The sequence below is a fragment of the Cebidichthys violaceus genome, unplaced genomic scaffold (genome assembly GCF_023349555.1).
Source record: "Cebidichthys violaceus isolate CVI_PGR_0920_01 unplaced genomic scaffold, fCebVio1.0.p SCAF_149, whole genome shotgun sequence".
Classification (NCBI taxonomy): Eukaryota; Metazoa; Chordata; class Actinopteri; order Perciformes; family Stichaeidae; genus Cebidichthys; species Cebidichthys violaceus.
This window is the reverse complement of record NW_027176317.1, coordinates 51,903-69,850: the sequence shown is the minus strand read 5'-3', so window position 1 is coordinate 69,850 and position 17,948 is coordinate 51,903. Positions and strand designations below refer to the sequence as shown.

At 38.6% G+C, this 17,948-nt stretch overlaps 2 protein-coding genes across 6 annotated transcripts in view; one reads left to right on the top strand and one right to left on the bottom strand.

The window, feature by feature from the left end:
- Window positions 1-319: 319 nt before the first annotated feature.
- Window positions 320-8,608, bottom strand: LOC137871577 (F-box only protein 15-like). 3 transcript variants are annotated; one of them, XM_068709442.1, is made up of 10 exons: window positions 8,357-8,608; window positions 8,170-8,253; window positions 7,487-7,591; window positions 6,400-6,639; window positions 5,205-5,405; window positions 4,463-4,586; window positions 4,297-4,379; window positions 3,598-3,743; window positions 3,180-3,304; window positions 320-1,232 (listed from the first exon to the last, which is right to left on the bottom strand). In XM_068709442.1, exons 1-10 carry the CDS (start codon window positions 8,578-8,580, stop codon window positions 966-968), a joined length of 1,599 nt encoding a protein of 532 aa, XP_068565543.1. In that variant the 5' UTR covers window positions 8,581-8,608; the 3' UTR covers window positions 320-965. The 3 variants fall into 3 exon arrangements, with proteins under 3 accessions (XP_068565543.1, XP_068565544.1, XP_068565545.1); XM_068709443.1 differs by having other exon boundaries at window positions 320-1,190; XM_068709444.1 differs by having other exon boundaries at window positions 1,210-1,252.
- dyrk2 (dual-specificity tyrosine-(Y)-phosphorylation regulated kinase 2) overlaps window positions 6,428-17,948 on the top strand; it is a 24,719-nt gene continuing 13,198 nt past the window's right edge. The window contains exon 1 of one of the 3 annotated variants that reach the window (XM_068709441.1): window positions 6,428-6,664. Coding sequence is in view for 1 of the 3 variants with exons in the window: in XM_068709439.1 (XP_068565540.1) it covers window positions 11,002-11,041 (40 nt within the window). In the remaining 2 variants the exon portion in view is untranslated. Of the gene's footprint in view, window positions 6,665-10,894; window positions 11,042-16,491; window positions 16,979-17,948 lie in introns of those variants that run through there. The other 2 variants (XM_068709439.1, XM_068709440.1) reach the window with 2 other exon arrangements.

The window sequence follows — 17,948 nt, the reverse complement described above, 5'->3', positions numbered from 1 at the left end:
TCAGATGAGATGAGAATTGCAGTATATAACTGATTCAATATGAATGTCAGATAAGCTTTAGTACAGATGATGTGTGCAAAAGTAAGAGTTTTTAAAGTGGAAATGTTAGAGGCCCATGTTATAAATAGAATGGGACTAGATGTCTCCTTAGATTTCAATGAAATATGTAGCTGACCAATTTGAAATTTAAATGTAGATTGTTTGATATAAACAACGGCTGGGACATAAATACAGTGGTTCACTGTAAGATTAGTATAAAAATACAACAGTTGTCAATAAGAAAATCAATGCAAGTTTACAACAATCACACTAATCAATATGCTTATTGAAATTCTTTATTCACATGAAATTCTTCCATTTGTTTGTGAAATTAATAAATGAGTAAATCCTGAAATTTTAAATAAACGTAATATCTAGTCTGTTTTATCTCCTCATCAATGATGTTATTTACAAATTACATTTTGCAATTTTTTATGTTTATTCAACAAGTGTAAAAGAAAGAACAGCAACACACTTCCTGTATCGGTAACACATTAAGAATAAACCCATTTCAGAGGCTTTTCTTCAATAAAATGTGTATTTTTCTACTGAAAAACAGTCCAAACAGACTAAGAAATAAATCCTCTTCAATTCCATTCTCACAGAATGAGACTTGCTTTTTGTACAACAAACTTAAACTATGTTACAGAAATTCAAAATTAAATGTGGCACTAACTTTTTTTGGGATCCAGCCACTGATACATTTACATATTACATTTTGTACTTTTATTCTACAAGTAGTAATAGAAACAAAAACAGTGACACACGACCTGCAATGTGAACAAAATGAATGCAACTTCAACAGCATAAGCTTGACATGAATCATCTTTTTTTCTTCCCATTCTTACAGAATACTTCTGAATAATAAATAACAAAAACTACGATGGGATTTGTCGCTGCATCACAACTGTAAAAACATCCCGACTTCAGTATGCTCTGCTGAAGCGCTTGTTGACTTTGACGACAGGAACGTAGACGACAAGGCCGACGACGAAGAACTGCTTCTTCTCCTCCAACCAGACCAGCTTCATCTTCACGCGACCCTCGGGGTTGTGGAAATTCATCAGGAAGTGCTCGTCGCCGTAGTCCACGGCCAGCGGCCACTTGGTCCTGACGGTGAAAATGGACGAGCTGACGCACCAGAAGGGTTTCTGGAACTCGTCCAGCAGAGTCAGAGTCATGATGCAGCAGTTCTATGGTAGAAACGTCACAGCTGAAACAAGAAGGGAGGGGACCCCTCCCCCCACCGAACAGCTGAGCTAGAAAACAAAACTAAAACAGACGTCGACGACCGCAGTGTGTTCAGGTTAGCTAGTTCACACTAAATCCATATTTCCATGACTTTTCTAACACGTTCCGTTTATTCTCCAGGCTTGGAAAATGTTATTTTCAAATTCCATGATTTCTACAGGTCTTTGAAGAACATCTGAACCCTTTTTATCACACACTTTATGAAAGTGAACCTGGTTTTAGTCTGTTTGTTAATTAAAACAGAAGTTATTTCACTTTTTGGAGAGATTGAGAGTGTTCAACTGAAAGTAGTATAAATACTACTACTACTACTACTACTACTACTGGTGGACAGTGTTATAACTGTCATTCACACCATCTATCATGGTACTCTTAACAGGTCTGAACCACCATCTTCCAAAATAAGTGAAGTCGCGACCATGGGCTAGCTGGTGAAGTGTGTGTTCTTCTTCAGGTTCTTGAAACGTCTTTACTAATAGACGTACCTCCACTGAGCCCTTCAGGGTCTTTAGTTTACTACTTTACTAATAGACGTACCTCTACTGAACCCTTCAGGGTCTTTAGTTTACTACTTTACTAATAGACGTACCTCCACTGAACCCTCCAGGGTCTTTAGTTTACTACTTTACTAATAGACGTACCTCCACTGAACCCTCCAGGGTCTTTAGTTTACTACTTTACTAATAGACGTACCTCCACTGAGCCCTTCAGGGTCTTTAGTTTACTACTTTACTAATAGACGTACCTCTACTGAACCCTTCAGGGTCTTTAGTTTACTACTTTACTAATAGACGTACCTCCACTGAACCCTCCAGGGTCTTTAGTTTACTACTTTACTAATAGACGTACCTCCACTGAACCCTCCAGGGTCTTTAGTTTACTACTTTACTAATAGACGTACCTCCACTGATCCCTTCAGGGTCTTTAGTTTACTACTTTACTAATAGACGTACCTCCACTGATCCCTTCAGGGTCTTTAGTTTACTACTTTACTAATAGACGTACCTCCACTGAACCCCTCAGGGTCTTTAGTTTACTACTTTACTAATAGACGTACCTCCACTGATCCCTTCAGGGTCTTTAGTTTACTACTTCACTAATAGACGTACCTCCACTGATCCCTTCAGGGTCTTTAGTTTACTACTTTACTAATAGATGTACCTCCACTGATCCCTTCAGGGTCTTTAGTTTACTACTTTACTAATAGACGTACCTCCACTGATCCCTTCAGGGTCTTTAGTTTACTACTTTACTAATAGACGTACCTCCACTGATCCCTTCAGGGACTTTAGTTTACTACTTTACTAATAGACGTACCTCCACTGATCCCTTCAGGGTCTTTAGTTTACTACTTTACTAATAGACGTACCTCCACTGATCCCTTCAGGGTCTTTAGTTTACTACTTTACTAATAGACGTACCTCCACTGAACCCCTCAGGGTCTTTAGTTTACTACTTTACTAATAGACGTACCTCCACTGAACCCTCCAGGGTCTTTAGTTTACTACTTTACTAATAGATGTACCTCCACTGAACCCTTCAGGGTCTTTGGTTTACTACTTTACTAATAGACGTACCTCCACTGATCCCTTCAGGGTCTTTGGTTTACTACTTTACTAATAGACGTACCTCCACTGAACCCTTCAGGTTCTTTGGTTTACTACTTCACTAATAGACGTACCTCCACTGAACCCTTCAGGGTCTTTAGTTTACTACTTTACTAATAGACGTACCTCCACTGATCCCTTCAGGGTCTTTGGTTTACTACTTTACTAATAGACGTACCTCCACTGATCCCTTCAGGGTCTTTGGTTTACTACTTTACTAATAGACGTACCTCCACTGATCCCTTCAGGGTCTTTAGTTTACTACTTTACTAATAGACGTACCTCTACTGAACCCTTCAGGGAGTTGCTCTTCCAGGGCAGCTTGATGTTCCCAGACAGTGGTCTGTGCTGAGAGAAGTTGTTCAAGTTGATGGCCCTCAGAACCACCAGACCGTCCTGGATCTGAACTGATGGCAGCAACACATCAGGTGTTAGAGATTTAAACTTTCCGTCAGGACTGTTCCAGGTATTTATTTAATCTGAGGTTAAAGTCAGATTAAAAATGTATGTGAATATTGAAAATAGCGATTAGATTACTTATTTTAAATCTCAAAAGCTACAACCCTCTAATTGATGTCATTTCCACAATTTAACGTCGTAAAAACTTTAAACCAGCCAGATGACATGTTACTCAGATTAAATTACATTAGCAGGGAATCAGATTACCTGTTAATCAGGTTACATTATGTAATCAGATTACCTGTGCGACAGCAGAGCTGGCGGAAGTTTCCCGACATGATCTCGGTGCCGGTGTTGTGCAGGACAAAGTGCAGCGAGTAGCCGTGCAGACCAAGCTCAGGGTCCGAGTTATCCACGGGAGGAAGGTCGACAGGCTCGGAGTACGGGCTGCAGGAAGGGACAAAAAGGACAGAAGCAGCAAAGCCCCTCAGAGACGATCATAACCAGGAACGCAACAAAAATAAGACTAAAACACAGCTTAAAGTGCAACTGAACTGATTCTTTGAAATGTATTCATTTGAGAATCAATAGATTTACTAAAATTGAAGGTTTGTCATAATAAATAATAAACAAAAATACAAAAACAACATATACAACAAAGTAAGAAGAATTTAAGTTTTAAATGTATCAATTAATTAAAGGTAAGGCAGGACTAAAACATCTCTTGAATTTTATTTAAAGTGCTCAATTTATTATTTTTATAATTAAAAGTTGCACTTAAATAATTTAAAATAGAGCATTTTTATTTGATAAAAAAAACATTATTGAACTAATCCCCACCAATAATCACAGAACAACATGTAACACTTTAATGGATATAATTATTATTACAATTATTGACATTGCAATAAAAGAAATTGTGTTAATAAAGCTGCATTGATGTGTTGTGACCAGCAGAGGGAGCTCTCACACGTCACTGATCATAAACGTGTGACCTCACCAGACCGGAGACCCCAGCAGACATTTCTCCACCAGCTTGTGGAAGTGAAGGGTGACCATGATGAAGGCGACGGTGTCGTCACCCTAAACACAAACATAAATTGATCATAAATTTTTTTAATATACAGTATATTTAATAAAAAAAAAAAGAGTGTGGAATACTTTACCCTCCAGGTGCCGATGGTGACGCCGGGCTGAAGATGCCTCAATCTGATCAGGCTGTCGCTACCAAAGCACCAACAGACACAAGTCCTCGGCTCCAGCTTTAAGATCAGAGAACGCCAGCCAGGCCTGATGAAGAGGAGGAGGAAGAAGAGTAAGACATGGAGGAAGAAGAGTAAGGAGGAGGAAGAAGAAGAGGAAGAAGACGAGAAAAAGGAAGACAACGAGGAGGAGGAAGACGATGAAGAAAAGGAGGAGGTAAAGGCGGAAGAGGAAAAAAGAGGAGGAAGGGGAGGAAAGAGAGGAGGAAGAATAGTAAGAGGAGAAGGAAGAGAAAGAGGAAGAAGAAGAGGAGGAGGAAGTGGAAGAGGAGGAAAAGGAAGGAGATGTGGAGGTAGGAAGAGGACAAGGAGGAGGAAGAGGATGAAGAAGAAGAAGAGGTAGAGGAGGAGGACGAGGAAGTGGAGGAAGAGGAGGAAAAGGAAGACGACGACGAGGAGGAAGAGGATGAAGAAAAGAGAGGAGGAAGAGGTGGAAAGAGAGGAGGAGAAGATGTGGTGGTGGTGGTCGGATCAGAACAAACCGTGGAGCAAATAGAACTTTTAATGATCAAGTTTACAAAGTAACATTATGAGAGATCAGAGATCGATGATCCTGATCACATGTTTTACTGAATATTGGAGGAGAACGATCGTCAGTAAAACTTTATTGACGCTGTGAGGGTTAACGTTAACGGTCGTGTCTCACCTCCTGGCTTTGGGGCTCTTCAGCGTCTCCTTCCTGACTCCGTACAGCTGGATGTTTCTGATCTGATGGTATTCAAGGAAGCGTTCTCCACTGAAGTTGACGATGGCGGAGGATTTGAAGAATAACGCTCCGCTCGGCTCCATCGTGATCTCCTGCCCCGAAGAACCACACACTGTCAGCTCCCAGCTCACGTTCAGGTTCCTGGAGAGAAGAACACCAGATACCTCTGATGTTTAGGGTTCTTAATCTGATCTATTTTAAATAAGGAGCTATTTTCATTCAGAGCCTTGAAAAGCTCATTTCAGATGTGATAATCTAACTCAGGATCAAAAGAACATGGTTTGTCTGGTTCTGGTTGCTCTGGTTCTACATGGTTTGTCTGGTTCTGGTTTCACATGTTTTTTCTGGTTCTGGTTGCTCTGGTTCTACATGTTTTTTCTGGTTCTGGTTGCTCTGCTTCTACATGGTTTTTCTGGTTCTGGTTGCTCTGGTTCTACATGGTTCCTCGGGGTCTGGTTGCTCTGGTTCTACATGTTTTTTCTGGTTCTGGTTGCTCTGGTTCTACATGGTTTATCTGGTTCTGGTTGCTCTGGTTCTACATGGTTTCTCGGGGTCTGGTTGCTCTGGTTCTACATGTTTTTTCTGGTTCTGGTTGCTCTGGTTCTACATGGTTTATCTGGTTCTGGTTGCTCTGGTTCTACATGGTTTATCTGGTTCTAGTTTCTCTGGTTCTACATGGTTTATCTGGTTCTGGTTGCTCTGGTTCTACATGGTTTCTCTGGGTCTGGTTGCTCTGGTTGTACATGTTTTATCTGGTTCTAGTTTCTCTGGTTCTACATGGTTTCTCTGATTCTGGTTGCTCTGGTTCTACATGGTTTATCTGGTTCTAGTTTCTCTGGTTCTACATGTTTTTTTTCTGGTTCAGTTTTTTCTGGTTTCTGGACCCGGAACCATCAACACTTTTAGCTTTCTTCCAAAAGTCCATGTTGGCTCGTATGGCTGCAACTAACAATTATTAAAATCCATTAATCACCTGGTAGATGCAAACTCAGAAAACAGTTTCAAGTTATCGGCGAGATTCATGAATTAATGCTGGTAGATGTTTCCCTTTGGTTAACGTAGAGATATACGACACGGCCTTGGTCTAAAATCTAAAAAGGTTAAATGCTCTTTAAAGCGTTACTTCCTGTCGTACCTGAGGACCCACTCCGTCCTCCGGGGTAAACCGGTGTTCGGGCAGACGTCCCTCAGCTCTCTCCTCCACTTGTTCACATCCTGTCCGGTGACGACCCTGAAGTACATCTTCTTCCAGTGACCCGCCGACCAACGTTCCACCGGCACCGAGTCGACCTCCAGCGCGGCGTCACCCGCCGCCGGCTTTGTCCTCCACGTTGGATTCCCAAAATCTGACATGTAAATCTCATGCCATATGACACTACAGGGAAAAAATTAAGAAATTGGTAAGTAACTCTTACAGTGTAATCAAGTTTGTGAACACGTTTATAATTATTGTTGTATTGTATCAAAGCTCCTCCACAGTAAAAGCCATCAAACTCCTTCACAGTAAAAGCCCTCCAGCTCCTTCACAGTAAAAACCATCAAACTCCTTCACAGTAAAAGTCCTCAAGCTCGTTCACAGTAAAAGTCCTCAAGCTCCTCCACAGTAAAAGCCCTCAAGCTCCTTCACAGTAAAAACCAAACTCCTTCACAGTAAAAGTCCTCCAGCTCCTTCACAGTGAAAGCTCTCAAGCTCCTTCACAGTAAAAACCATCAAACTCCTTCACAGTAAAAGTCCTACAGCTCCTTCACAGTGAAAGCTCTCAAGCTCCTTCACAGTAAAAACCATCAAACTCCTTCACAGTAAAAGTCCTCCAGCTCCTTCACAGTAAAAGCTCTCAAGCTCCATCACAGTAAAAGCTCTCAAGCTCCTTCACAGTAAAAACCATCAAACTCCTTCACAGTAAAAACCATCAAACTCCTTCACAGTAAAAGTCCTCCAGCTCCTTCACAGTAAAAGTCCTCCAGCTCTTTCACAGTAAAAGCTCTCAAGCTCCTTCACAGTAAAAGCCATCAAACTCCTTCACAGTAAAAGCCATCAAACTCCTTCACAGTAAAAGCCATCAAACTCCTTCACAGTAAAAACCATCAAACTCCTTCACAGTAAAAACCATCAAACTCCTTCACAGTAAAAGCCATCAAACTCCTTCACAGTAAAAGTCCTCCAGCTCCTTCACAGTAAAAGTCCATATGACACCATATGATCTGAACTATGTCAGACTTACTTATCGTCGGCGAGCTGGTGGAAGATCTTGCAGACGTGGCTGATGCAGGACAGCGAGGAGGCGTCCAGGTATGAAAGAATCTTTAGTAGAATCTCAGGTGGCAGCCTGGAGAGAAAGTAATCTCATTAATTCAACGTATTGAAGGACATTGAAAAACCGGTCGCTACAGGTGAGTGTTGAAGCTCGTGCTTAAGTAGTTTACTGTATGCGTCGGCAGTGAGAAAGTACAGGTAGACACATCCCTAGACAGGTAGCCATCATGCTACAGGTGAGCAGAGCTAGTCCTCATCTTTATACAGTTTTACTGAACAAAGTCATTATTTCTGGTCAATTCAGTCAACTTCGCACAAAATAGACCTGTGATTAAAATTAATAGACCTAGAAAAGGAGGAAGAAATGAAGGAGGAAGGAAGGAAGGAAGGAAGGAAGGAGGATGACGTTATAATGTACTCATGTTCACTGAGCAGAGCCTGAAGGCATCATGATGTAAGTGAAGTGTTAGTTAGCCGTTAGCGGTGCTGCTAACGTTACTAGCTCTCCTCCTGTTGGTTTAAACACTGATTGGTTGTTTACAGTGAAACATGATCAGAGACTAGAAACACGTGTTCTACTGAATACTGGAGGAGAACCATCGTCAGGAAAACTTCACATTCAGTCTATAAATCTTGAAAAGGTTATCTTACCTTTCCATTACGTTTTCTTCAGATTGAGAAATTACCATTTGGGGAAAATCTGCATTATATTCCTGTATTCTCGTTTCTGGCCATCTGGATTACAAATACAAAAAAAATATGTAAAGGATTAAGGAGAAATTAAAAATTAAAAATAATTCAAAGATATGAAAATTAGTTCTTAATTGGTTGCTGTCACCTGCGACCGTTCCCGCTAAACGAACATGGCGCTGCCGTTGGCTGGTTCTTCCTCCCCTTTCCGTCCGTTTGTCCGTTACTACCCGGCCCGGACGCTCTTCTGTCCGGACCCGGTTTACGAAACGTGTGTGGTCTCGCCGGAGCCGTGTGGCCGCAGTTCACGTTGGAGTTCCTCCTCAAACCCTCCAGGTAACTCGTTAAAAACGCCCCTCGTCCCGCCGCCATCTTGGAACTTCTTGAAAAACTTACCGACTTTCGGTCTTCTTCTTCTTCTTCTTCTTCTGTGGTGTTTAACGGCAGCTTGCATCCGTTTTGTTGCATTACTGCCATGACCGACTTTCGGTCAGCTTTGTTTTCACAATAAAATAAACGAAATGGCTTAGCGCATCCAAACCGCTAGATGGCAGTCTAGTTTTGTCTAAATTGTAGTATTTTATCACTTCTTAATTTATCCATTAACTTAACATTAATCATTCATCTAAAATACCACAGCTTAAAAAGTCCCTATTTGTCTGCCTCTTTTATTTTTAAAAGCTCCAGTGACTAAAGGATTTTAATGCTCTTTGTTTATCATTTACAGGATCGTTAATTGCTGAATAAAAAAGACTTATGCATTCAATATCAGTCATGAAATAAAATAAATTCATACATGTGAGGGGTTGGTCGCCTATCGTTCAGTGGTTTCCAACCTTTTATTTGATTAAGAAACCAGTTTTCTATCATTTAGTAAACAACGGAGATGACAAATATTATTGGAAACCATCCAAGCAAGCGTGTAATGCAAGACCCTTAGACCCTTCATTGGGTCCCTGTGCCTAATTAGTCAATTTTTGGTGGTCCATGCATTGTTTTCTGGGCAACTTTGCAGAGTAAAACCATCTCAAATCTATCAGTAAACCATCCTTTTTGTTTAACCTAAAAAAAAAAAGCATTTAAAAAGAAGGTGAGGTCATGTTCTGTGCTTCATTCTGTATGTATTTCTGCTGTGCTGAATGTGTACGTGTTGCATAAGTCTCTTTGTAATTTAACTAAAAGCTGTGAAACCTGAGACCACACACACACACACACTCTTTACACCGAGACCGCTCTCTTGTGACTCTGATGTAAACACACTGTTGGTCTCCAAGCAGCCAAATAAACAATCACACACACTTTGTGTAAGTGATGATGTCCTCATACGGGAAACACTGGAGATGAAGAACACCTTGAGCATCATTGTCTCTGTGGTTCAGACGGCACAAGGTGGTTCGTATCCCTGGTGTTATTGGTAATGTAGTGAGCAGAACCAGTGTTGTTGACAAGGTGTCCTGCAGTTTGATTCATGGTAACAGTTTGACGAAGCCTTTGACTTGCCTTTCTTGTTGAGAAATCTTAAAGTCTGGTGAGTTTGTTTTCTTCTTCTCAAACTGCTTTTTTTTTCAGTGCTACAGATGCTAATAGCGCAAATACGTTACTGTTGCTGAAAATGGCTTTAATGAGTGCAATGTGTACGATCTGGGCAGAATTGTAGTTTAAAACATTAAGTAAAAATTTGCACCAGGCGGCAACCTCCGCTTCTGCAGAATGAAGCTGATAGTGTTAAAGCTGCATTCTCTCTAGTGACCACCAGGGGGCGACTCCTCTGATTGTATAGAAGTCTAGTCTAAGATGACTCTACTTCTCTCCACTCTATACAATACAACAGTACTATATTATACTGTATACTATACTATACTAACTATATTATATTATAGTGTACAACAGTACTATACTATACTGTATACTATACTATACTAACTATATTATACTATAGTGTACAACAGTACTATACTATACTGTATACTATACTATACTAACTATATTATACTATAGTGTACAACAGTACTATACTATACTGTATACTATACTATACTAACTATATTATACTATAGTATACAACAGTACAATATTATACTGTATACTATACTACACTATATTATAATTGCACACAATAGTACTATACAATACTATACTAACTATACTGTACTATACAACAATACTATATTATACTGTTTACTATACTACTATATTAAACTATACTATATTATACTATATACTATATTATACAATAGTACTATACTATAGTATTCTATACTTTATCATATACTATACTATACTTGTACTGTTAGCAATATTAGAAGAAGAAAAAATCAGAATTTGGAGAAAGAGAAGAAGTAGAAGAAGAAGAAGAAGAAGAAGAAGAAGATGAAGATGAAAAAGAAGCTCATGTTGGAATACAGGGAAATGAGGTTGCAGATAAACTTACCAAAAGAGCATTAAACAAAAATGATATTTTAGACATTTGTGAAGTGAAGTAAAAGTAGAAAAGAAGATGGTACTTTCAGTAGATTAAGGTTTGGACAGACAGGACTCAAAGACACATAAATAACATTAGTATTGTGTTTAAATGTCATAAAGGCACGTTACACATTCCGGTCCAGTAGGTGGCGGTATGTACCTTAAACGTTGGTTTGTAGTCTGCCAAATAAACTAAAAGAAGAAGAAGAGGAGAACGAGTAGGGAGGAGGAAGAGGAGGAGTAGGGAGGAGGAAGAGGAGGAAAAGGAGGAGCTGAAGAGGAGGCGTCCCGTCCCCGTCCGTCTGTGTCCAGAGGAGAGGAGCGGCCGCCATGTTAACCAAGAAGCCCGGAACCTCGGTCCTCCCAGCGGGTGAGCACAGCCTCTGTAACCGGCCCGAGGGCGTCTGAGCCCGGCCAGTGTGGCGAGGACACACCGCTGATCTCCTCCTCCGGTCCTCATTCAATTTAGCGTTAATTTAAACGTAATAACTCAAGGCGGATTAAAACAAAACACTAGCTAACTGAATAGAAAACAGCCTTTCTTCATCTGCTCATTAAATTGCATTTAATCAGTTCTTCTAGTGTTTAATGGCAGACTAAGAGGAGAAGCTGTTAACGATCTTGTGGAAGTAGCTCCTAACGTCTGTCGGGTTTATTTATAGAAGTGACAGCTACAACAGTAGAAACAGGTTTTACACCGTGTGTGTGTGTGTGTGTTTATTATTTTCGGTTTATAACGCCTTAATAACTGTATTACAACTGTGTTTGGTGGCTGTAGAATAGCCATCGATGTTTTCTACGTGTTTTTGTGCGTAAAGAGACGGTTTTGGTGATATTTGGTAGTTTTTCAGCGTGTGTTGTTGGTTTCTGGCCTCCAGCTTCAGTTCAGTTCAGTCAGTTGTTTTTCTGTTTGTTTTTTGTTTTTTTAAAGTCAGCATATGCTTTTATTATATTTATATAATATATTATATTATAATATATATACTAATTTATTATTTATATTATTTATATTGTAATATATATATTATTTATATTATATATTATATAACATTTACATTATACTATTATATAATATATTATATTATATAATATATTTATATATTATCATGTTTTTTATATATATATATATATATAATTATATATATTATATTATATATGTATTATATATGTTATATTATTATATATTATATTATTATATATTTATTATTGTAGTAGCTTGACAAACGTGCTAATGCTGTTAGGGAGCTTATTATTAGGCTGTACATTAGTATTCATGCTGATGATAGTTTAAATATACATATATAATGTTTATTTGGTTACAGACAGTCAATAGCAATTAGAGCCGGATCGATATAAATAAATATAAAAACTAGCCAATGTCACTGACAATGCGAATAGCATTGTCAGTGACATTGGCTAGTTTTTAGTTTATCTGTATTGCCATATGTATCGAGTTATAAAGTGTAAGAAACTGTAGTATAAAGATACTTTGTACTACAGTTTGTCCAAATTTAAGGCCGGGTGAAGCCAAAGCTTCATGTGTTAAAGCTGCATTCTCTCTAGTGTCCAGCAGGGGGCGACTCCTCTGGTTGTATAGAAGTCTAGTCTAAAATGACTCTAATTCTCTCTTGATTTATTCCCTCAGTAAACATTGTAAACATGAGTTTATGGTCTCAATCTCTAGTTTACAGTCTTCTTCAATACAGCATGATGTTCATTTAGTACATTATGGTCCATTTAGAGTCAAACAGACCATAAAGCAGGGGGTGCTTTAGGGGCGGGGCTACACAGTGATTGACAGGTCTCTACCAGAGACGTATATACGGTCGTCTCTTTATGTCACTCCTCCTCAGTCCAGATATGGTCACTTCCTGTTCACTGGTTGCGAAAAAAACAACATGGCGATGACTGTAATCCAAGATGGCGGTGGCGAAATCACTGAATTTTGTGGCAGTCCACAAACGCAGCAGAGATTCTTTGCATTGTGGACGTCACGGTAACGTGTTATTTAAACTGCATGGCCACCATGACGCCCCAACGTTTAACGCCGCGGTTAAACTTTGCAATCGCACGTTACATCTGCCGTAAATGTCTGAGTACGTAAACAACCGACTCTTCCAAATGGCAAAAATTCATATCTCATATTCATAAACTACTTAATTACCTTTATACAAACCATCTAAAGAAACAAGTCAAGTATTATAAAGAAACAAAGGTTGAATGTCCTGTAATCCTGGTGGTCGACTGTACTTTTAATCATTAGTATTCTTACAGTATTTCAGACACTAATGTATATTTTTACTCCACATCATTAAGTAGCCATGTTGTCACTTCCACCCCATTGTTTTTACCCTGAAGTATAATGTAAATGTATTTTATTATACTGCAAACACTACTACCAGAGGTTACCATGTGACCACCACCAGTCCACTGCGTAGTATTATGTGTGTGTGTCGTTGTAGACAAACGTAGTATTTATTGAAACACAGACGACATCATTCACCGGCTGTCGAGTGATGTTTGTAAACACATCTCTGTGTATTCATTTATGCCTTATTGTAGCTCAGAGATGAGTCGTTCTAATATTTGCAGATATTAGAACGATTAGTTCTTTGTTGGCTTGCTGGGTATTATTAACATTACAGCTTATTTCACCTTGTACCGTAGTGATTGTACAGTATTATCTATATTTATGGATTAAGTAGTAGTTACTAGTCTTAATGTAATGTTTGGGTGTTTTGCAGGATTCTCATACAACTCTCTGTGTCTCATCCTTCTACTTTACCACATGTATTCACCATATTAGTGGTTCTATAACCGGTTCATTCGTGGTTTCAATCTGCAGCCGGTGTTTCTGTTTCTCTGGTGACAGTTTCTGCTGCTTTTGTGTCCCAGTTTTATACGACATCAAACACTATAACACTTAGATTTGATGTACTAATGTTGACAATACATAGTGAATATATCAACCAAACACACCCAAAATGATTTGATCACAAAATAAATATTGAGCAAAAGATATTGAGTATATTTAGTTATTTAGTTAGCATGTCCTGCTAACATAACTAGCATGCTTTCTACAGTTTGAATAGATGTGGTTGGTGGACTACAGTTTTGAAGCCTGAAGTTTGGTGTTTTGGCCGTGGCCATGTTGTTTTTTTTGCAACCAGTGAACAGGAAGTGACCATATTCTGGTAGAGACCTGTCGATCAATTAGTGACACGAGAGGGCGGAGCTTAGTACAACCGAACGCTGAATGAAGACGTTTTTTAAGCAACCAAAATGTTACAATTAACTTTGAAAACAGGGACAACGCCGTGGTAGAGACCTGTCAATCACTGTGTAGCCCCGTCCCCTAAAGCATCCCCTGCTTCATGGTCTGTGTGACTCTAAATGGAGCATAATGTACTAAATGAACATCATGCTGTATTGAAGAAGACTGTAAACTAGAGATTGAGACCATAAACTCATGTTTACAATGTTTACTGAGGGAATAAATCAAGAGAGAAGTAGAGTCATTTTAGACTAGACTTCTATACAACCAGAGGAGTCGCCCCCTGGTGGACACTAGAGAGAATGCAGCTTTAACACATGAAGCTTTCTAGATTTTGTAGTTGAGTTTTTTCTGCTGCATGTGTCACGTTGCTGCAGATTTTTTCATTCTTTTTAAACCCCACACGTCCTGTCGAGCAGCATGCCGGGCGAGCTCTCCGGGCGCTCTGGCATTCCCAGCTCGGTCTCGAGTTCACATTCAGCACGTCGCGTTTCCACTCTGCTGGCGTGCATCTGTCGGGGGGGGGGGGGGGGGGGGGGGAATACTGCAACGTGCTCTCTGCAGCAGGGATTCCTGGTACTTTATCAGCATGTACTGTACAGAGTACAGGAGTACAGAGTACAGTCTCGTTAAAATACTGCACAGCCGGTTTGAAACCAGCAATACTGGAAGTTTTTCAGGCTGATCTCATCTGTACTTTATTATAATAACTACAATATAAGTTCACCGTCTGTGGCGATGCCAAATTATTATTAGAAATAACTATTATAATGATTATACAAATAAAATAGGAATATTTTCAGTAGGTCAAATATACATAACAATGGAGAGTATACAACTGTGTTATCTGCAAACACATCAGCTGATTGTTTGTGATCTGATAACAGCAGTTTAAATGTTTCCGTGTCACTTTTAGAGCTAAAAAACACGACATTGAGATTGTACCGCTGTTGTACAACGGTTAATTATCAAATATTGAATTAATCCCCAACTGTTTTGAGTAATTCTTTAAGGAAAAAATAAGTAAAAATCATCTAATTCCAGCTTCTTTGTTGTGAATATTTGTAACTGTATAGACGTATTGATAACAAGTATTTTATATATATATATATATATACATATATATATATATATATATATACTGTATAGACGTATTGATCGTCGGTCATTATCAGATTACAGCGAGCGTGTTGTTTTTGTGCTGATGCTGCAGTTTGATGCGTCACGGTGTTACAGCTCGTTAGCGGGATTAATGTGAGATTAGAGAGCAGAGAGCGTCCAGCTGGACGGTGGCCTGTGAGGGTTTGACTTTCATTCAGGTTCAGGTGTGTTGTGTTGTGCAGGTGAAGACGGTTCTGTAGTCGTCAGAGGTCTTAATAAAGCTTCATCCGCCCACCAGCTTCAACATTTGTTTAATAATGAATCAATTAAATCAGTTTTGAAGAGAGAAATCCAAACCACGGCTCTCAAATGTCAACATTTTCTGACTTTTTGTCATTTTTATATCGGAGTAATTTTGATAATTGATTACTAACTTTTAGATGGTTTTTTTCTATTTCTTTATTTTGGTACAGTAGCTTAAATTACAAAATATCAGCCCTAGGGCAATTTTATCTTATCTTATTTATTTTAGTAACATTTTTTATCTATTTTTAATCTATTTTTTTTACATATTTTTTAATCTCTTTTCTGAAGACAAAGAGAACAAGTAATCCTTTGCAGAACATAAATGTTATTAATATTCGCTTTTTTTACAAGCGGATATTAAAATGTCAAACATGTTTTCATCGGGACGTCTTACCTGACTCTTTTAAGATTAAAAAAATCTCTTTATCCATCTTTTTAAGCATTTCTGGTTCCCATAGAGTTTTATGAAAGTGAACTGAATATCGTTGTGTTTTGGACAGCTATTTGAAGACGCCATTCTGTTGTTTTATCGACTAATAATTTATAATAATAATAAGGGGTGCTGCATGACGTTTTTTGTTTGTTTCTGGTCGCCGAGTGTTGAACACTTTGATGTTAAAACGCTGAGCTCGTCACTGTCACATTTTACCCAGCCGTCCAATCACAGTGGAGGAGGGGCGGGACAAATATCCAACCACAAAGACGTGATGGAACGTGTTTTATTATTAGTTTGTTGTGGTCTGATTGTGTATTTTGTCTTTTTTTATTTATGGCTGATGTTTCTGTGTCTCAATATGCATTTAAGATTTAATATTTTACATTTTAAAGGCCCAGTTTAACGTTGGTTAGACCAACTTTAGCTTCGTTCATGCAGTGTGGGTATTTCCTGAGTCAAACTTAAGAATTTTAACATTCAAAAGAAAGAAAAAAGAGTGTGATTTGATGCATAAATACTTCAAAATATTATAGCTTATATGGTAATAAATATGTACCTGATGATGAGGAGCCAAATTGTGCTTGAAATTAATTTTAAATTCAGTTAAATATAATTTTTAGAGGCAGTGTTCAAAAGTGTTGAGAGTCCTTTGGAGGAGGAAATAATTACCAAATATTTTAATAATATTTTCATTTAGAAATAGTGAAAAAATGCACCTCAGATGTGAGGATTTGCTGCCTCTCGGTCATATTTAATAGTAAACTGATTAAGTCACTTTCTGCTCTGAACAAATGAACGGATATTTAAGTGTTAATTGCAGCAGAAATCTCATATTTAATATGTATCAACGCAACAGTTAACATTGGAACGCAGGTTAAGAACTGAGAGTGAAGTCATTTTTCTTTGAAGTGGTGTTGTTTTGTGTCGAGTTGTGATTGTGAGGCAGAACCCGATAAGAACGGTGTCAAAGTACAACACCCATCGTCACTAATAAGATGTTTAACCCTTCGGTGTCGTGTCGTGTTGTGGTCGAAGGACAAAGGAAGCGAGGTGCGAGGAGATAACGAGGATTATCGGGCTGTGTTAGAACCTTCGTCCTCCGTAGACCGGGTCAGTCTGGTCCATCAGGGGGTCTGAGGCCGGTCCAGTTCATGTCAGTTAAGATAAACAGCCGGTGGCCACTTTATTAGGTACACCTGTTAAACCTAATTCTACCTTTTTAAAAAGATAATGTCTGAGAGGTTTTAATTCATCTACATGTTTGTTTTAGAAGTTGTGATTGTCAGCGATGTGGAACTGGACTGCATCATATTTAAAGGTGCCGTGATCTCTGTAGTAATTACTTTAATATAACTGGCAGATATAATCACAATCAGTGTTATTGACTAAGTATGAGACATAGAAATAACAAGGACAACAAATCTGGACATTTAAAGGTAAAGAAAAGACACGAGTAGTGAAGAATAGGTGCAATTCTAAATGTTATATATAAAGAACCGATAAACAATAAAATATAAATAAAAAATGTTTACATACAAGTCAAGTGTTCTGTAAGTTGTAAAGAATATACTGAATAGATGGACTGGATGATTATGTAAAGATGTCTATATCCAGTGTGTAGGGTTTATATTGACAGTGACATTTATCTACTTTAATAAAGTAACTGTGCAGAAAAAAAGCAGTATATTGTGTAGTTAACTGGATATTTAGGGTTAACAACAAATGCATTGCTAAAGGTAGAAAAGGTGACAATGTGATGCTGGTTGAAGTGAATATATAATAGACGAAATAGAACAATTTTAATTTATTACCGCGCAAAACATCTCTTGCTCAAAGCCACAGGACTCCGTTGACAGAACTAGTGCTGATAATCGAGACGTACTTCATTTAAACTACACAGAAATTAAAAGTACTGTCTTTGGTTTGTCTCTCCACTGTTTCCAACAATCACCAGGTTTAGTCGATATAAACCGTCAATTCTCAGAGTTAGACGTGAAAAGAACCGGTTCGTTATGACTGAACATCAAAGCCACCGGACTCCAATGACAAAAACTGCAACTTCATCTTGCTTGCTTCAAACTTCAAACATTCAAATTGGATAGAAACCAAAATAAACTCATCAAAACCGTCTTTGTTCGTCTCTCCACTGTTCCAACAACC